The sequence below is a fragment of the Muntiacus reevesi genome, chromosome 18, assembly GCF_963930625.1.
Source record: "Muntiacus reevesi chromosome 18, mMunRee1.1, whole genome shotgun sequence".
Classification (NCBI taxonomy): Eukaryota; Metazoa; Chordata; class Mammalia; order Artiodactyla; family Cervidae; genus Muntiacus; species Muntiacus reevesi.
The window spans coordinates 37,551,854-37,572,748 of record NC_089266.1 but is presented as its reverse complement, the minus strand read 5'-3'; the positions used below and the strand labels follow the sequence as shown (position 1 = coordinate 37,572,748).

Genomic DNA, 20,895 nt, shown 5'->3' with positions numbered 1-20,895 from the left:
CCGATCCACTACCATAATGGGACTGTCTGGATGAGCCAAACGTTATTATTTCAGTTGTCCCTTAAGCTGAAACTGGGACTCTGCTGTTTTCTCACTGTGCCAGAGTCTCCCTCACCCCTTCCAGGTCCAGACCTCTGTTTTCATGAATATGGAACCCTCTCTTTTTAACTGAACAAAATGTAAAAGTTTGGGCTGATGAAAAAACTGAGTCAAGCACAAAATACTGTTCCTGTTGTTATCAAGCTCAACAACCCTCACTTATTTCCACGTCAAAAGCAGTGTCCACTAAAGCCCGAGGTTAAGGAATGGGTGAAATCTTACTCATGGTGTAAGTGGGATCTTAAGCTCTAAAGTTCAGAGTGGCAATGGTCCACCTTTAAATCTGCTGTAAGTCAAGGGGTGTCGAAAGTTCTAGGAATAGAATATCACCTACACTGTTCCTGGAGACCCCAATCTTCAGAAAAAGTTGAAAAGGCTAATGACACTATTAAGAGGCATCTGTGTAAGCTAACTCAGGAAACACAAGACAGTTGGTTTAAAGTTTTACCCATAGCTTTAATGAGGGCTTGAACTGCCCCAAGAAAGAACTGTCTCTATGACAGACTGTTTTTGCACACAGATATTTTCATATATCCTGAAGCTTTTAATTAACCACGTGACTCAGGTTTCAGATTTTCAACATCCTCATCAATTGAAGGCTTCCCATGGTGGGTTTCTCTACTTCAGGGAAAAGATGTTCTTCAACTCTGCGAATACCTTCACCAACAACAATCATATGTGATGCTCTACTTGATCTGATGATATCTAATGATCCCAAGATGGGCTGGTATAACATACTGTACCTTAACTATGGACATAATGTTACTTTTAATTTGATTATGTTTTAATTTGGTTTAATTACTCTTTGTCTTACATCTGTAACTGTAAAATGGGGTTTGTTTCTAACCGTCTGAAAGCTTTTAGGTTACAAATGGTTGTTCAAGCTCCTACAAGTGCCACAACCTCCTCCAACTGTTACTTGAGGCCCCTGGGTCAGAGACCCTCAATATGAGAGTTAGGAGAATATGTTGCCTCAACAATTTAGGGATGATGCTCCTCAACAGCAGGAAGTGGTCATGGGATGAAAATGATGCCCCTTTCCCTTGGCAATATAATTCTCCTAAAAGAAAAGAGGGGAATGAGAGAGTCAATTCCTAGGTAGGTTGATAAGTCTGGGGTCCCTGAGAAGGCAAAGGGGCCTGGGGCTCTTGAGGTAGGGGTCTGGAGTTCTCAAGGAGGAGAAAAAGACAAACGCTTTTTTCTTTAAGCCCAGAGCTGACGATTACACAATAAAACAACTCATCTTGCTCAAGGATATGTTTTCCCTTAAACTCTTTACCAATGCATGACTCTGTACCAATATGGCAACAATGTATCCCGCTTGAGGACTTATTTCTCCTTCTTGAGAACCTTCGGACTAAACTTGTCATCTTAAAATGTGTATTATGGGAACGGGTCTGGTAAGATCTTTCTATTGTTAGTTCTAATCTTGTTATCTTAAAATGTGCATTGTGGGAGTGGGTCTACAAACTTGAGACATTCTTTTGGTTTACTGCAATAACCAACTGAAAAAGTACATAACTCTCTTCCTAAGACTAGCAAGGGGGGAACTCTCCATCCCCCTTCTGATGTCTACTTCAGAAGATGTCTCTGTCCCTTTTCACTGTAATAAAACTCTGCTATACAAAATCTCTTGAGTGATCAAGCCTGGTCCCTGGTCCTGAAAATAAATCTTCAGAGATCACGAATCCAACATCGTTCACCATATGCTATCACTTCTGTTGATGTTTCACTGACTGAAACCAATCAGGTGGGGAAGTCCAAGCCTACATTGCGTTTAAGATCAGGATGTTGGAAAACAGAGCTAATGACCCAGTTCCTCCGCTGAGACTCAGGCAGGTACCTCCTAAGCATGGGAGCAGAAGTGAGTGGTTTATTACTTCAGACTGGAGAAATGAAACCCCAGAAACTGTACCCAAACTGCTGCAGAGGCTCCAGGCCACTGGCAATAGAAACAGCAGCAGAACTGCTACCTAACAAGCTTGGACTGTGCAAGGCTCAGCCCTGAGAGATACAGTGGACATGCAAAAAGGGGACAGAGAGGTTCAGTGCTTTGCAGGACACCTATCCAGCTCCTGATCCTATATTTACAGTGTCCACCCCAAGAATTCTGGGAATGCAAGACAGGCTGCCTCCCTGACGTCAGCTCCTCCCGAAGGACAGGGCTTTTTGCTATCCTTCGGTACATCCCAAGGTGCCTTCTCTCTCGAAATGATGGTGTTGACTCATTCTGGCTAAGAGAAAAATTCCACGACTTTCCTGAGTGATCCCCAGCTGCTTGTCTCAGTAGAACTGTGGGGCAGGCAGGGCTTTGCATGGGACAGAGCCCATGCATGGGATTCCCAGAGCTATGTCCAACCTCCCAGACCCAGTTCTGCAGCAGTGCCAGCCTGCGGCATCAGGACAAGGGGTTCTCTCTGCTTTCTCTCTGGCAGGGACACTTGCAGCTGCATCCCTCCCCTTGGAAGGCCTCCTGGGGATGTGCAGGGGCAAAAACACACTGCTGCACACACACTCCTAGACAAGGGTCTTTCTGCTGCCTGGCCAGACTCTTGGGAACAATATGTCTGAATGGTGGGGTTAAACAGCATCTGTCCCCCTTGCTGGTCACATCATCCACCTTTCCTTCCCTCTTCTGTGCCTTCAACCAGCTGTGTTGTGAGAACACAGGATGGGGTGTTCTTAGTTGGAGTCCACAGCCACCAGACTATATTTGGTGTCTGAAGCCCACATTTATTTTGTCTACAGATGAATCACAGGTGACCCTGTTGACCAAGATGCTGCGTTACCATCCCTTTTCTTTCTTTCTCTTTCCTTCCTTCCTTCTTTCTTTCTTTCTCTCTCTCTCACATTTACATTTGCAACCAGCTCTCAGGTGAGTTTCTTTCAGAAGGTACTGATTTGGGATCTGGTTGATGATTCCTGGCTGCATTATGAGTGTGTGCCCCAAAGGCTAACTCTTGAGGCCCCAAGAACAAGCATTGCTTAAAAGCTGCCCACAGAGCTGTCCAGGAAAAGGATGACCCCCAAGATCCGGTCAGGGACGTTAATTAGAAAAAATTTGCAACAGTCCTCTGGCTAACAAATGTGCTAGGATTTCTGCCGGCCTAGGCTTCTCTGGAGCATGACCAGAGCGGCCCCCACAGCTGCGTCTACATCGTGTCCATAGGACACCGGCAGAGGGAATGCCCTCTGCACCTCCTGCTTCAGCACTTCGTTCCTGGACAGCGCACTCCCACTGCCAATCACCCGCTCCACGCCCCACTCCCGGAGCTGCTGAAACGGAAGCATTGAATGCAGGTTCTGAATGATGCCTCTGCACAGGGCCCGGGTCACATGCCCCAGGGAGAGGTCAGAGGAGGAGATTCCGGTCACTGAGGCCAGCTGGTCCGGCAGATGCCTCTCGCCCAGCACTGTTGGAGTGATGGTCAGGCAGGTGTCTCTCTGCTGGGCAGCTGCCTGGATCATGCATGAGTACACCATGGATTCTTCAACCTCCAGGCCTGCCAGGGACAGAGAAGGTCTGTGTGAGTTCAGGCACCCCCTCGCTGCAGGCTATAGCGTTCCCAGGGGAGCAGGAATGGGTTGACTTGCTGCCTCTCCTCACTGTAGGGGGCTGCTTCCTGGCTCAGAACTCACACAGTCTGGCTGACTGTGCTCAGCCCCAGACCCCAGCCAGCTCTCTTACTGCCCACCCCAACCCAGCCTTCAGGGAGAGATATTGTATGCTGTGTGAGTCCTAACCATCCCACAGCTGTGGGATGCTTGGTCCCAAGTGGACCAAATGCATACACTGATCAGTAAGTATCATCACAGCTGCTATTAGACTTATTAGTGGTGTCAGAGAAATCCCAGGACCACAGTCTAGCCTGCCCCTCAGCAAAGGTTGAGAACCACCAGTCTAGACCAGAGCTTGGCATTCTGAATCACTCAAGGATCTTATTAAAATACAGCTTCTGGCTCACTGTGCCTGGGATAGGGCCCCAGCTTCTGCATTTGTCATCAGCTCCCAGAGGAAGCCAGTGCAGCTGGCCTGAGGACCACGCTTTTTGAGTAGAAGGTTCCAGATAAGTGCTTACCACCACATGAGAGCATCAGAACCACCTGGGAACTTTTAAAAATATATTTTATTCACTTATTTGGCTGTGCCCAGTCTTAGTTGCAGCACATAGGATCTTTGATCTTTGTTGTGACATGCAAACTCTTAGTTATGACAGCATGTGGGATCTAATTCCCTGACCAGGGATTGAACCTGGGTCACCTGCATTGGGAGTACAGAGTCTCAGACACTGGACCACCAAGGAAGTCCCAGCTGAGGAACTTTTACAAAATCCCATGCTCAGGCTCCCCCTTCCCCAAGTCAAACACTCAGCATTTCTAGGGATAAAAATAGGACAGTATTTCCAGTGCTGAGAACCTCCAACCAAAAGCCACTGTAGAGTCTCATCAATAACACATTAAATCCCATGTGCTGCAACTAAGACCCAATGCAGCCAAATAAATAAGGAAAAAACAAAATAAGGCAAATCTCAAATACATGGGACCCAGAGGCTTATTGACCTAGAAAGTAACCCAGTGGGGCGAGAGAGGAGAGCTGGCAAACTATCAGGATACTCTGCAGTCAAGGTTAGAAGTAGTACTCTCAAAAGAGAGTAGGCAATGGCAGCTCAGAAGATGAGAGTAAAGAAGGCCGCCAGCTCAGATCCCTCCAGAAGGAAGGAATGTGCCAGAACCTGGTTGAGTCTGAGACATGCATCGATTGCACATTGAGCACCAGGACACTACCACACAGAAGGGACAAGCAGAGAACACACCCCTGAGTGGACCACCCTTACCTAGATCCGCCATCCACTGGACCAGCATGTGGACAAACGTGGCCAGCACGTTGCCCCCATTGAGTGACGCTGCCACAGCCAGGTAAGTCCTGTCAAAGTACGGGAAGTAGGCAACTGGGGCTGCGGGGTCTGGAGTCTGCGCTGGCTGGAATCCTGAAGGCATGGAGGCTACCAGCTGAACTGAGGTGCTGATGTTGAGAACTGGGGTCCGAGAACGGCAGAGGTTAGGCCTGTTGGGCTAACTCAGAGGCCACAAGTCACAATGGGGCTGGGGAAGTATGTCACCAATTTCTGGACACTCCTCCTTTCAGGAGGCAGAGACTAACTGAAATAAATCAACTGGACTTCCCAGGTGGCACCAGTGGTTAAAAAAAAAAAAAAAGCCTGCCTGCCAATACAGGAGACACAAGAGACACAGGTTCTATCCCTGGGTCAGGAAGAGCCCCTGGAGAAAAAAATGGAACCACCCACTCCAGTACCCTTGCCTGGAGAATCCCATGGACAGAGGACCCTGGAGGGCTACAGTCCATGGGGTTGCAAAGAATCAGATATGACTTAGCAACTAAACAACAACAAAGGATAGTACTGATCAGTTTTTAAACTAAAGTTTGAATTGTAATAGTTCCAACTGATGGAGGAAAAAAGATGTGATGACAAAGAAAACCCAAGTAAGATGAATGAATTCTCTGTTCCCCTTAATAACAAGGCAGGGCTCTCAAAGTGGGCCCACTCAGCCTGGTTGCCCTGAGGATCAAATGAAACACACAGTCTGCAACCACCTTGCTGGGGCAGGCAGGCCCAAAGTCCAAGGTCTACTCCACCCCAGGAGGGGCAAATGACAGCCCCCAGACCATATCCAGCCTGGCCATATGTTTTTATATGGCCTAGGAGCTAAGAGTGGCTTTTGTATATATATCATTTTTAATGATAAGTTTATTGAGATGTATTATAATTCAAATAAATTCACCATAAAATACACCCTTTTCAAGTGTACAGTTCTGTGCTTTCTAGTATATTCACTATATACACTGTGTATAGTATATACACAGGTAAACATCACTGTAATCTAATTTTAGGACATTTTTACCACTCTGGAAAGAAATCCCTTACAGGTTAGCAATCAACCCGCACTCCCAGGCTTTGACAACCATGAATCCTCTTTCTGTCTCCATGAATTTGCCTATTCAATTCTGGACATTTCCCAGGAATAGAATCATACACTATGTGGCCTTTCACTTTCCTTCCCATGTTGTAGCATGTTATCTCTGTGGATATACCACATTTTAAAAATTCATTTATCAGTTGATGAACATTTGGGTTGTTTCTGACTTTCGGCTATTATGAATATGGCTATGAGGAAAAATTGTGTAAAAGTTTGTGTGTGGACACGTGTTTTCAAATCCCTTGGATATACACCAAGGAGTGGAATTGTGGGTCATGGTAATTCCATGCTTAACTTTCGGAGAACTGTCAGACTGTTTTCCAAAGTTCAGTTCAGTTCAGTCACTCAGTCATGTCTGACTCTTTGCGACCCCATGGACTGCAGCATGCCAGACCTCCCTGTCCATCACCAACTGCCAGAGTCTACCCAAACCCATGTCCATTGAGTTGGGGATGCCATCCAACCATCTCATCCTCTGTCATCCATTTCTCCTGCCCTCAATCTTTCCCAGCATCAGGGTCTTTTCAAATGAATCAACTCTTCACATCAGATGGCCAAAGTATTGGAGTTTCATCTTCAACATCAGTCCTTCCAGTGAACACCCAGGACTGATCTGCTTTAGGATGGACTGCACCATTTTACAACTCCAGTGGGATATTCTTATCTTTTTAAATGGTTGAAAAGAAATGAAAAGGAGAAGACTATTTCATGAGACATGAAAATTTTATGAAATTCACATTTCAGCCTCTATAAATAAAGTTTTATTGGAACACAGCTACACCCACTCACTTATGCATTAGCTAAGGCTGCTTTTCTGCCCCAACAGCAAGTAAGTAGTTGTGGCAGAAACTAAATGGCCCACAAAGCCTGAAATAGTTACTACCTGGCCCTTTACAGGAAAACTTTGCCAACGCCTGCCCTGGAGGGCAGCCTCCACCTCTCTGTGACTCTCTCACACCAAATACAGGAATATTTGCACTTCTAATCAGATCCAAGAGAACTTTCATTGACACGCACACAGTAACAAAAACCCTAATCTACTCATCTGTTTCCTTGGTCATGGAGACACTCAGAAACCAGCCAACTAGAGAGAGCCATTTTCCTCACCTGGCCCTAGAAAAGAAAGGCACTGACCGTGCTCAGGGCTGAGCGCGTTCTGCTAGATGATAAGCTCCCTGGGCAGGGGCTTCACCTGGAGGGATGATGGTGGGGTTTTTTGTGTTTCTTTTGGTTTTTATTGGACTGTATTGCGGCCTGTGGGCTCTTAGTTGCAACATGCAGGATCTAGTTCCCTGATTGGGGATCACACCTGGGCCCCCTGTACTGGGTGCACTGAGTCTTAACCACTGGACCACCAGGGAAGTCCCGAAGGTATTTTTCATGTTTGCAGGACAACGGTCAAGAGGACACTGAAACAGCTGGTTATGTGTGCCCCTCGGACCCTCACACAGAACTGAGGCTTATGAGTCCCCGGCAGAGTCTGATGAGAGAACCAAAGAAAGACTTACCTGCATCGGTCTTTTGGGCCATGCAGGAAAAGACGGAGGCCTGCAAATCACCCAAGGCCACGCCCACCTGTGTCCCCCTTGGGATCTCAAACCAGGCCTGCGAAGTTCTTCCTGCCACGCTGCCAGGCTCCGCTACGTCTGGGAGCAGCTGGACGGGAAAGCCGGCGGCCCCCAGTCTGCAAATCAAAAGTGGACAGCCTGTCTACCTGGTGCTGGGTCTTCCGTCTCCTGTTACTTCCAGGAAACTGAGCAAAGGAAAGTGCCCGGCGACACACGTTCAAGGAGAGAGGGCAGAATCCAGCGTTTGCACAGAGGGCCCTTTGGCCTTTTTTTCAAACCATGAGATGTCTTGAGTTTTTTAGAGTGAACACTGGCTTTCAAGAGTTTGGGATGGGCCTTCCAAGGAAGAACATAACCAGTTTAAGCAGAGGTGATCGGAAAGGATTGGCTAAGAAGCAAATCGGCATGTGCCCTCCTGTGTTTGAGGGGTGCACAAACACTCTGCAAAGGGGGGCAGTCAGAGTTTTAGAGCCAAGTCACAGTTGGTTAGCACAGGCCAAACCAAAGTCAAACCCATCAGTCTCCTGAATACCAAACGTAGTCACCACTCAGGGTTAGTGAACATGGGGCTGTCAATTTCATAAAACATGCTAGAAAGTCCTTTACCTGAACTACCAGGCGCTTTTTGTTTTATTACAGAGCTCAGAATTTTGGGCCTGGAGGAAGTGAATTTATGGACCTCTGGACCTGAAAAGGCAAATGATTGTTTCAAAAGAACTTAAAAGGTATCCCTCAAGCCTACTCCTTCCATTTCTTAACCCTACTTTTAAATATATTATAATAAAAGTCAATTTAAAAAAAGAAAATGCATTTAAAATATTATCAAAAACAGTCAAATACCTACAATAAATTTAGTAAAAGATGTACAACTCTATGCATACAAACCATTATTAAAAGGAATTAAAGATTAAAAAATAAATAAATGAAATGCTTTTAGAGGCTTGTGTCATTTTATATATATATATATAAAAATTGGTGGTGAGGAGGGATAGTTAGGGAGTTTGGGATGGACATGTACACAGTGTTATTTTTAAAATGGATAACTGGGGGACACACAATTTTCACAGTCAGGAGCCTTTGCCTGACAAAGCAATAAAGCTATCCTTTTCTACTTCAAAAAATAAATAAAATAAAATGGAAACCCAACAAGGACCTACTGCACAGCACAGAAAACTCTGCTCAATGTTACATAACAACCTAAATGGGAAAATAATTTGAAAAAAAATAGATACATGTTTTTGTATAACTGAATCACTTTGTTGCACACCTGAAATTAACACAACATTGTTAATCAACTATACTCCGATATAGAATAGAAAGTTTAAAAAAAACAAGATAAAAAGTATTTAAAAATGAAAGTTGCATTTAGCATCTACGGGCTGGGTCCGGGATTCAGGAAGAACCAGGGAGGGCACCCCAGGCCCAGGCAACGGTGGAGGAGCAGGGGACCGTGGCATGGTGGCAGCACCCCTCCCCAAGGACTTCACTTTACAGTCAGGCCCACCCACACCCAGGGGCCGGACAGACTGGGCGCTGTTGGAACCTGATTCTTGACCTTGTGGCATCCTCCACTATCCCCAGATGGGAACGCCCCACTGAAGCTCCCGCTTCAGAGATTCTACCTTTCAGCCTCAAGCCAGCCTGCAAGGTTATACTCACATCTCCAAGTTCCAGCTTTGGCTCCTGGTGTTGAAATAGCCCCAGCTAGCAGCATTCTGGTCGGACATCAAGGGTCTCGCCAAGCCGCACAGCATGGCAACCACATAGTCATGGATGGTGCCAGCTGTATCGTAGGACTTGAGGAAGTCCGGGCTGTTTGTCATACCCAAAACAATTCAGCGTGGTTTAATATTGATTGAAAGGCATGAGCTGCAGCTAACTGAGGGCGGTGTGGACTAGACATGGCATAACTGGGCAGCAACCAGAATCCCACAGCTGAACTTCCCAAGGTAAGGACCTCCAAACGCCTCCACACCAAGCTGGCCGGAGTCAGCCTTAGGGGAGGGTATTCATAGGAGGACACATCATGCCTGGGAAAGCAGGACATCAACCATTCTGAGCAGTCCTGACCCCACTATGAACCCATCATGTGACCATTGGCAACTCCCTTATCCTCTCTGGCCCCTTCTATTCCCCTCTGGGTTAGAATCGGATACCCAACAAGCCCCCTCTGCAAAATGAAGAAGCAGTGGTAGACCAAGTCTAGATCTTGAGACTGTACCCTGTACAGAGCCACACTCACTAAGGGACAGTCCAGTGTGGAGTGATGATGACTGGCTAGAGGTACAGCTCCCTAGCCACTCTCCTGCATCAAAATCATAGTGCTTGGGCTCAGCTGTGTCTGACTCTTTGCAACCCCATGGACTGTAGCCCTCAAGGGTCCTCTGTCCATGGGATTTTTCAGGCAAGAATGCTGGACTGGGTTGCTATGTCCTTCTCCAGGGGATCTTCCCTGACTCAGGGATCAAACCCACGTCTCCTGTGCCTCCTACACTGCAGGTGGATTCTTTACCTACTGAGCCATCAGCTAGCTGCTCTCATTCCCGTGAAAATCCATCATCTGATTCAAAGAACAGTCATCCGCACCTATTTTTCAAAAGCCAGAAGATGGTTGCACAGCCAAACCCCGTGGCCACGCTGAGATGGGACTCCGGCTGCGGCAGAGAAGCCAGGAACTCGCTGCTACACCGGCCGTCCTGCCACGTGACCAGGTGGCTCACAGCTCTCGGCTCAAACACAGGGGCGGCTCCTGCCTCTGTCCACGCACAGCCTGGAAGGAAGATGACCAAAAAAGGAGAATGGGGCAACTGATGGGCAGCAGCATGTCCTTGAGACGACCCTGCTAGTGAGCTTACAGGACGGACTTTATCACCCGTGACAATGCTTTATGCACACACAGGGGTCCTGGCCAGGACCCGGAAGAGCAGGGAGTGGATGTACCTAGAGATGGTTACAGTGAGTGAAGTCAGTCAGGCACAGAAGGACAAGTATCATATGACAGCCCTTATATGTAGAATCTAAAAAACAAAAATGGTACCCATGAACTTATTTACAAAACAGAAATAGAGTCACAGATGGGGAAAACAAATGTAGTTACAGAGGAGGAGGGGAAGGGATAAATTGGGAGGTCAGGATGGACAAATACAAACTATTATATATAAAACTGATAACTGGGGACTTCCCTGGTGGTCCAGTGGCTAAGACTCCATGCTCCCAAAGCAGGGGGCCTGGGTTCGATCCCTGGTCAGGGAACTAGATCCCACATGCCGAATTAAAGATTCTGCATGCCACAACGAAGATCAAAGATCCTGCATGTCACAACAAAGACCCGGGGCAGTCAAACAAATAAACAAGATTTTTATTTTTAAAAAATAGATAACTAATAAGGACCTACTGTATAGCACAGGGAACTCCACTCAAAACTCTGTAATTATCTATATGGGAAAAGAATCCAAAAGAGAGTGGTATAGGTATATGGATCACTGATTTACTTTGCTGCATTGTAAATCAACTACACTCCAATAAAAGTTATTTTTAAAAAAACAAAAAGGAGTAGAGCAGGGAGGTGGTCACAAATGTATATACCTGAACCTTTTTAAGTTTCACCTGGAAAACAGGGGTAAGCGGGCGATGGGATAGCCCCCTTAGGGTAATATACCCTCAAAGCCACATTTCTGCTTAAAACAGGGAGTCTAACACCTACACTAAAACTGGACATCTGCAGCTGTTTTCTTTTTCAACCCTTTTATCTGCTTCCAAAACTCTTTTGACCCTTTTTAAAAAACTTCTAGGACTATCATTTTTATTTTGTCTGTGTTATAAAACAGAATTCTTACCATGTACCAGGGATTGTTCAAAGCACTTTCAAAATATTAATTTATTTAATCTACACATTAGCCTCACAACATATGTGTGGTAAGAGCTCTAGAGCACAGGCTCAACAGCTCTGGCTCACAGACTTACTTGCTGGGAGGTATGTGGGATCTTCCCAGATCAGGGATCAAACCGGTGTCCAGGGAAACTCCCAGGAACAGTATTTTAAAAAACCAATTTTCCACCCCCTTTGCCAACTCTTGATATTCTCAAACTGATTTCTTACAATCCAATGAGTAGAAAAATGATTTCTCTCTGTCATTTTCATCTGCATTTCCCTAATTAATAGTGACACTGAGCATCTTTTCAATTCTTATTAGCTATTTGTACTTTCTCTTCTAACATCTGCCTATTGGTTTCCTTTGCTCATTAGTCCACAGGGCCATTGGTCCTTTCTTTGTTACTCATTCTTCATAGGCCCCCAGCTTCATCCTTTGTCTACTATACACTAGTGAAAATTTTCTCCCTGCCTGCTGCTGGCCTTTTAGCTTGGTTTTATGATCCCCACTTGTCTCCTGCCATTACTGAGCCTGAAAATGGAATGTGAAAACTGGCATAACCACAGGCCTCTCAAAAGACACTAGTCACTCCCTCTCCTCTCCTCCAATGGGCTCGCCTGTGCCCTCATGGAGGCACTTAGCTCTCTGCTCGGGTTGCTGGTGTCCATCTGTGCTGACCGCCTTGAGTGAGCCCTGGCAGAGGAGGGCTGAATCCCCATTCCTATGTCTCCTGTGGGGCCCAGCACGGAGCCTCAAGTATTGCAGATTCTGAAATCAAACCAAATTATGGCCACTGTTAAAAGCAGAATGACTTGATCTCAAATAGGATTTCACTTGCTCCGCTAAGCGGGTTATCATCATGGTTCAAATGGTGGCTCTCCTCCTCCCCATAAACAGAAACCAAACCAAGTAGGTGGGCAGGCGGGCTCCATGAAATATTAAGACGCTCTCTCCACCCATATGGATAATGGTTTGTGTGGTTGTTACAGAGTCCAGGAGACGGGCAGAAGGGAAGGCGTGTGACCAGACCACAATCATTAGATCTCTGCTGTCCTCTCTGGGAAGGGTTTTAGTATTAAAAGGATGTTTATTCTCATTAATGCAAAATTAAGGAGTTTAAAAAGCTTTTACAACCCAGACTCTCCCCAAGAGGTCAGCACTAACACCCTGACCGGCCTCTGGCTCTTGCTACTGATTGGAGCCAAGCAGCCCCTGTGGGCCCTGCTGGTCTGACGATGGGCAGACAATGAGAGAAGAGGAGGGGGAGAGCCAGGACTGGCTTCTGCACTTACCCAGGCCCATCCTGGGGACTGAGATCAAAGGCTGCATCACCAGACCCCCGTCAAGCTGCTCAAAAGCAGGTCGCCACTCACTTGGCCTAGGGGAATCAGAATTGCTGATCCTCCAGGCAAAGGAGGGGTGAATCCCATGTTCAGATCTCCTTAACTACAACCCCGCCCCCAGTAGCCATCATCCTCTGCTTAAAACACCTGCAGTAAAATGTTGATATTTTTGAAGCTGGGTGATTTTGAAGCTGGTTCATAACAACACTGTTCCCCCTACTTTTATGTCTATGTAGAACTTTTATATATCTATATCTATATCTATATATATATATATATATATAATTTTATTTATTTATTTATGGCTGTGCTGGGTCTTCATTGAGGTTTCCCTGATAGCTCAGTTGGTAAAGAATCTGCCTGCAATGCAGGATACCCTGGTTCAATTTCTGGGTTGGGGAGATTCCCTGGAGAAGGGAAAGGCTACCCACTACTTCATGGGCTTTTCTCTAGGTGCGGAGAGCGGGGGTTACTTTTCGATGCAGTGTGTGGGCTTCTCATTGGGGTGGCTTCTCTTGTTGCAGAAGCACAGGCTCTAGGGTAGTGGGCTCAGAAGTTGGGGCCTCCAGCCTCTAAAGCACAGGCTCAGTAGTTGGGGTGCACAGGTTTAATTGTTGGGCAGCATGTGGGATCTTCCCAGACCAGGGATCAAAACCATATCTTCTGCATTGGCAGGTGAATTCTTACCACTGAGCCACCAGGGAAGCCCCGAACATTTTAGAATTTTTTAAAAAATTTTTTCATGCTTGCCCTAACAGAAGCTCACCACTTCCTACAGGAGCATGATCCTTCCTTCCTTGGACATTCTGTTGGGCTGTTCCTCCCTTCGTTGAGCTAGTGTATCCTTCTGTGGCTCTGGTCTTCCCAGAGACCTTTCAAAGTTCAGTGTCTGAAGTCAGACAGACTTGGGTGTGAAAGCTGGAGTCACCACTTGCTGTCATATGACCCTGAGCATATTATTTTATAATCTCTCTGAACCTCCACTTCTCATCTGCTCAAGAGGGACAATAATGTCACCTATGTCATAAGGGTGTTGGGAAAATTCGATGAGATCACACAGGTAACACCCTTAGCTCTGCACCTGGCATGCAAAGTGCTCATTGCTGTTTTTCTGGCTTAATTCCCCTCCTGGAGGCCAAAGAGAACAAGCCACCCACATCTACACTGTGGCAGAACTTTTGAAATAAATAACCAATTAAATAATGCTTAGCAACAGTGCCCATGAAAAGGACATGGAACTGAAAATTCATGAATATCTGTGATGATGTTAAACAACAAAAACTATGCTCAAATGCAGAAAAATTTCCTCTGTGTCTTGACATCTGAAGCTACACTAATCTCTTGGTGTCGGCACTGATGTTCCAAGGTACCCTTACAAAGAAAGAGAAAGCTATGAAAAATCCTCTCGACTAAATCCAACAGAGAATCAGAAGGGATTCACTCTTCACCCTCTCCCTGTTCATGTATAATGTGTGAGTGGACAGTTCACTTTATTATATCTTTGAACAGGACAGGATGCTCACAAAACCCAAGAGGACAGCCTGACCCTTCACAGAGAGACTTTGGCAGCACGTTTCTGGTTCCTGGTGAGGAAGAAGATAGATGAGCCCCAGGCTGAGCATCTGGAGTTTGTCCCCTGTGGACAGACACTCCAAGATGAAGATAATAGCAGGAGCGAAGGGGAGGTGCACCCTGTTCAGATAAAAGATTAATAAGAGACCGAGACGTCCCTGACAATCCAGTGGTTCAGATTCCATGCTTCCAATGCAGGGGGCATGGGTTTGACCGATGGGAACTAAGGTCTGGGAACTAAGATCCCACAACCCCACATGCCTTCTAGCCAAAAAAGAAAGAGAGAGACCACATATTTCTTGTTCTTGAGGTCAAGGAGACATTCCCAGTTACACATGCATAAAAAGGTTCCTCGGGGGTCAAAAAGGGAGGGAGTGCCACCCCATAGTAGGTGATGTCAACCTTCCCATAGGCCTCTTCCCTAGAATGCATCTTGGCTAAGAGATGTGTACGCACACAGGGGAGGACCCTGAGATAAACTAAACATGGAAAAGCAAGATGATTAGCAGCCAGAGGAAACCCAGAAGAAATGCCCCATATAAGTGATTCAAACTGACACGGGGCCACAACTCTTTCCCTGAGCCCACCCGTGCGTCTATCAACACATACCCTTTTTTCCTCCCAACAAGCAATTTACTTGTTTCACTGCGTTTTGTATCTTTGGGGAAATTCCTTTCTACAAAGCTGACAGGCCAGCACCTTGTCGCGGGCTATGGGTCTAGGGGCTAGGATTCAGTTCTCTCATTGCCTTACCGACTTCAGTCTCTGGCCAGGGAACCAAATTCCTGCTTTAAGCCGCGCCACAGGCTGAGGCCATCGAAGATCAGAGAGTGACTGCTTTTGCTTTGTTTTGTTTCAATGTGGACCATTATTAAAGTCTTTATAGGGCCTTCCTGGTGATTCAGTGATAAAGAATCTGCCTGTAATGCAGGAGACGCGGGTTCGATCCCTGGGTTGGGAAGATCCCCTGGAAGAGGAAATGGCTACCCACTCCGGAATACTTGCCTGGAGAATTCCATGGACAGAGGAGCCTGGCAGGCTACAGTCCATGGGGTTGCAAAAGAGTTGGACATGACTGAGCAACTAAACAACAACAACATTGAACCTGTTACAATATTGCTTCTGTTTAACACTGGGGTTTTTTTGTCCTGGAGGCATGTGGGATCTTAGTCCCAGAACAGGGATAGAACCCACGCCCACAGGGTGACTGTTAACAGAACATGATTGCCCCCAAGCCCAGCATACCTTGGCCTGTTTTCCAAAACATGACTCCATGCATCTGCCCTGACACGCCGATGCCACAGACCTTCCGGAGCTGCTCCCGGGGAAGGGCAGCGAGACACTCGTGGAGGGCCTGGATGATTCTCCTCACATCCTGTTCTTGCCCCTGGAAACAGAATAGGACAGGCTGGGCAGAGGCACACAAGGGAGGCAAGGAGGGCAGAGGTGGCAGGGACTTCCTGCGTGGGGGCTGCCTAGCTAATTCCCCAGAGGTCACTTCCAGGACCTGCTGACTGGGCCTCAGGGGTGAGATGTGGGCCTGAGGGGTCTCCACCATCTCCTCCTGGAGCAGGAATGTGGTAGGCAAGGTTCTACTCCTCCCTTTACTGATAAGGGAGGGCTTGACCCGGGTTTGATCCCTGGGTCAGGAAGATCCCCTGGAGAAGGAAATGGCAACCCACTCCAGCATTCTTGCCTGGGAAATCCCACGGAAGGAGGGGCCTGGTGGGCTACAATCCATGGGGTCGCAGAGTCAGGCACGACTGAGCAGCTTCACTTACTGATGGGGAGCCATTGCAGCTCAAGTTCAACCAATGGCTGGGCTCTGCCCCCTGCTGTGGAACAATCTGAGCTGAGAAAAGCGCTGCCCTGGCCTACAGGCACTTACAGTCCAGTTGTGCTGTGAGCTGAGCTTAATCACTCAGTCGTGTCTGATTCTTTGCAACCTCATGGCCTGTAGTCCACCAGGCTCCTCTGCCCATGGGGATTCTCCAGGCAGGAATACTGTAGTGGATTGCATGCCCTCCTCCAGGGAATCTTCCCAACCCAGGGATCATACCCAGGTCTCCAATATCGCAGGCGGATTCTTTACCAACTGAGCCACCAGAGAAGCCCAAGAATACTGGAGTCGGTAGCCTATCCCTTCTTCAGGGGGTCTTCTGGACCCAGGAATCGAACTGGGGTCTCCTTCACTGCAGGTGGATTCTTTACCGGCTGAGCTACCAGGGAAGCCCTATAGTCCAGCAGGACAGGAAAACACAAGAAAGATGTGCTGCAAGGAGAAATAAGGCAAGGTATATAGAATGCTGGGGTAGGAAAAGGATGGAACACAGCAGGAAAGACATAGACAACAGAGGTTTCCTAGGGACTTCCCTGGTGGTCCAGTGGCTAAGACTCCGAGCTCCCAATGCCAGGGGCTCAGGTTCGAGATCTAGTCAAGGAACTCTATCGCATTTGCCACAGCTAAGAGTTCGCATGTTGCAACTGAAGATCCCTCAAGCCACAACCAAGACCTGGTGCAGACAAATAAATTTAAAAATTTTTGAAATAAAAACACTTGTAACTTATTTTCAAAAAGAAAGAGAAGAAAGGCTTCCTGGTCTGAAGCACTGACAACTGGCACTAGTGGTGGCTTCCAATCACATTCAGGCAGGCATTTCCTAAATGTGCTGAGGGGCCAGAATTTGCTCCAGGGGCAGTGCAGGTCTCCCCTCCTTGGAGCAAACGCTTCATCTGTCAGCTGGCCTTGGGCTGTGGCAGTTCTTGGCTCCAAACAGATATGACCAAAGGATTAGAAAGAAGGAAGGTGAGGAGGGGTAGGATGGGGGAAAGAATGAGCAAGGAGAACAGAGCATTTTCTTGAGGAGGCAGCCCCACATCCTAACAAGGCTCTTTTTTTGGACCGAACCACTCGGCATGGTGTAGTCATAACTAGTCAATCCTAAAGAAAATCAACCCTGAATATTCACTGGAAGGACTGGTGCTGAAGCTGAAACGCCAATACTTTGGTCACATGATTCAAAGAACTGACTCCTTAGAAAAGACCCTGATGCTGGGAAAGATTGAAGGCAGGAGAAGAAGGGGACGACAGAAAGTGAGATGGCTGGATGGCATCACCAACTCAATGAACATGAGTTTGAGTAAGTTCTAGGAGTTGGTGATGCACAGGGAAGCCTGGCGTGCTGTAGTCCATGGAGTCGCAAAGAGTCGGACATGACTGAGCAACTGAACTGAACTGAGCTCGGCATGGGGGATCTTATTTCTCAGACCAGAGATCAAACCCGTGCCTCCTGCAATGGAAGCCTGGAGTCTTAACCACTAGACTGCCAGGGAAGTCTCCTAACAAGACTTTTTATGCAGAAGAGACTACAGGAGAACTGACTGGGCAGAGAGGAACTGCATAGATGAGCATGATCCCCCAGGAGGGAAGAACTAAGACAGCAGGCAAAGGAAAAAGGAAGCAGGGAAGAGACATTTGTTTACACCTGCCCTGTCCAACCCAGCAGTGATGAGCCACACAAGGCTAGTCCACATCGAAAACTACACACCAGATTTCAGATTTAGTAGGAAAAAAATAAAGCACAATCTCTCATTAATAATTTCATATTATTACATATTGAAATGATACATTGGATTAAATAAAATACGCAATGAAAATTAATTTCAGGGTTCCTTTTTACTGCTTTTTTAACGTGGCTGCCAGAAAATTGAAAATTACATGAGGCTCACATTTCCATCGGACAGTGATGGTTTATAGAGTTCCACACGGCTGTCAGTTCTCTACGAACCCAGAACAGAGAAGCTGTTCTCTATATGGCCCAAAGTGGGTGAGCTGTGTGGATGGGGACAGCGGAGGAGGGGAACAGGCTGGATGGAGTGAAGACAAGGAGGCAGTCAGTGTACAGCAAGTTTTAGTGGTGAGTGTGACGGGGGAGTAATTCTTGGACAGACAATGGGTACACCCACAGTGTAACAAGACAGGTGCTGTCCCCATTCCTTGGTTCGGAATATCACGTTGTCTAAATCCAGATCAAATCCTAGAACTTCAGACTGGGAAAAAAGAGCTTAAGGACTCATTCAACCCTCCTCCTCCCCACTCTTTTTACAGATGGGGCAATGGAGACCCAGAAAGGAAAAATTAATAGCACAGAAAGGGTTGCAGAGGGAATTTCCTGGCATTTCAGAGGTTAGGACTCGGCACTTTTCCTACCGTGGGCCTGGGTTTGATCCCTGGTCTGGGAACTAAGATCCCACAAGCTGTGCAGCACAGCCAAAGAAAAGGGGGTAGACAGAGTTTCCCTCAAAAGTCCTGCTATTTTAAATTTGCAAAGAGCTAAAAGCCTGACCTTCCACATAGTTGCCAAATTTGGCCGTGGAGTACACAATGCTTCTAAAGAGTGAGAAATGTGGACAGGAGGATGGAACAGAACCATCAGGTATTTCTGTAGGTCAGTAATTCTTACTCCAGGGGTGATTTTTGTCCCCTGAGGGTATTTGGCAGTATGGAGATATTTGGAGGTGTTGCAACTAGGGAGGGGGGGTTCTACCAGCATGCAATGGGTTAGAGGCCAGGGATGCTATTAAACAACCTACAACGTACAGGACAGCCCCTCACAACAAAGAATCATCCAGCCATCGAGTATCAACAGTGCCAAGGTTGAGAAATCCTGCTCCAGGTGAAATTACAATAGCGCTGTTTGTCCCAGAGCACAACACACATGCGGAGGGTGCAAGGGAGGGGGCTGTTATGAACAGCATGAATCTAAACCCCTCCTTGGCAGATGTGGAGCACTGCGTGTGCCTGTAAACAGAGAACAGCATGCTGAACACTGGAGGAAGCGGGGAATGTCGGCCCTGTGTCTACAACCAAGAAGTGGCACTATCTCAAGAGAAAAAGGGCACTGCCTAAAACCCACTTCCTGGAATCTTGGCTCTGCTGCCCACACTGACGGGCTGACACTGCCTCCATGTCAAGGTCCATGAAGTGAGATAACGATTCTAAAATGCCCTGATGCTCCAACCAAACTAATTTTGAAAGACTCTGTGAAAATGTGCTCCTGAAATCTTTATCCTCTGAAGTGCTTCTGAGCAAGATGGACTCTGGGGACTTTCCTGGCAGACCTGTGGTTAGAACTCTATGCTTTCACTGAGGAGGGCCTGGGTTTGATCCCTGGTTGGAGAACTAAGATCCAACATGATGCAAAGTGCAGCCAAAAAAAAAAAAAAAGATGGAGTGTGAACCCTAAAGAACTGAGCCCCCCCCCCAAAAAAAAAACTGAGCCCAGCTATGTAGCAAGAGCTTGTGAAAAACAAAGTTCCTGGGAATGGAGTTTGGCTCAGAAAATCGAGGTCAGTGGCCAGAAGTGGCCATAGAGGTTATCTATTTCAGTTATAAGAACAAGCAGAGATCCAGAAAGTCATGAGGTTACAAAGAAAGTTCCTTGATATTAATTTCTATTATCAATAAATTGAATATTGAGCTACCTTTTTCAGGGAATTAATGGACTCCATCTCTGAGGATTAACATCCTTTCTGAACCCACCTCTTACAACTGAGCCCGCTGTGGTGAAATTCTCAATTTCTATCTCGTAGCTTTCACAAGACACTAGTTTTTGTGTAGAAATATCAATCTGAACATTGAGAATGTCGACCTGTCCTAATGTCTTTCCTCCAAGCTCTCTCAGCCTTTGGGGTCAAGGGACTTTGGCAAGCCAAATGTTTGAGTTCCTCCACCCACAATCTATACCTGCGGGATGAGACAGGGGCAGGTTACACCTGGTTTTGCATCTGATTTCTCAAGGAAAACAGAGACGCTGCCCTAGGAAACAAACTGAATCCTGAATGTGAGGACACGGGGCAGATGTGAGGAGCAGAGAGCCACAAGAATGAGAAAGCGGCCTGCAATCTCTCCATATGCAGGAGAGCAATTTTCCCACAGGTCAGGGTACAGAAGGTGAAGGGCAGAGAGCACGGGGATCTAGCGCCGAGGGCAAGGCTCCCAAAGAAGGCCCGGGAGTGGGCAGATCGGTGCCAGCAGGTGGGAAAGCTCCTGGGAGGAGAGCTATCGAATCGAGGGAGTTGCATCAGGCAGGCAGAGATCAGGCAGGCAGAAATCAGGCAGGCTGGAACAGTCAGGGAGACTTCATCAAGGAGGGAGAGGGTGTCCGGAGGCTCCTGGAGGCGGCGCGGCTCCAGGGAGCTGCCTCACCTGGGGCCCCGCCGCCGCGCTCTGGGCCGCCGTCTCGGCCCGCGCAGCCCGGGCACAGCTCGCCAGTACCACGAACCCGGAAGGGTCGCCGGGCGCGGCCTCCACCAGGGCCGCCTTCACAGACGTGGTGCCCAGGTCGATGCCGAGAGTGACAGATCGTGCAGCCATGACAGCGTCCGCGCCAGCACCCTTCACCCTGGACCTAGGCTCCGAGGCGGGCCCTCGCCTCCCAATCT

The 20,895-nt window shown here is 47.4% G+C and overlaps 1 protein-coding gene across 1 annotated transcript; it reads right to left on the bottom strand.

Annotated features, from left to right (window-relative positions):
- Positions 1 to 534: 534 nt before the first annotated feature.
- SHPK (sedoheptulokinase) lies at positions 535 to 20,886 on the bottom strand. Its single transcript, XM_065910133.1, has 7 exons — positions 20,660 to 20,886; positions 15,697 to 15,838; positions 10,251 to 10,434; positions 9,324 to 9,476; positions 7,605 to 7,780; positions 4,935 to 5,135; positions 535 to 3,602 (listed from the first exon to the last, which is right to left on the bottom strand). Exons 1-7 carry the CDS (start codon positions 20,825 to 20,827, stop codon positions 3,190 to 3,192), a joined length of 1,437 nt encoding a protein of 478 aa, XP_065766205.1. The 5' UTR covers positions 20,828 to 20,886; the 3' UTR covers positions 535 to 3,189.
- Positions 20,887 to 20,895: the final 9 nt, after the last annotated feature.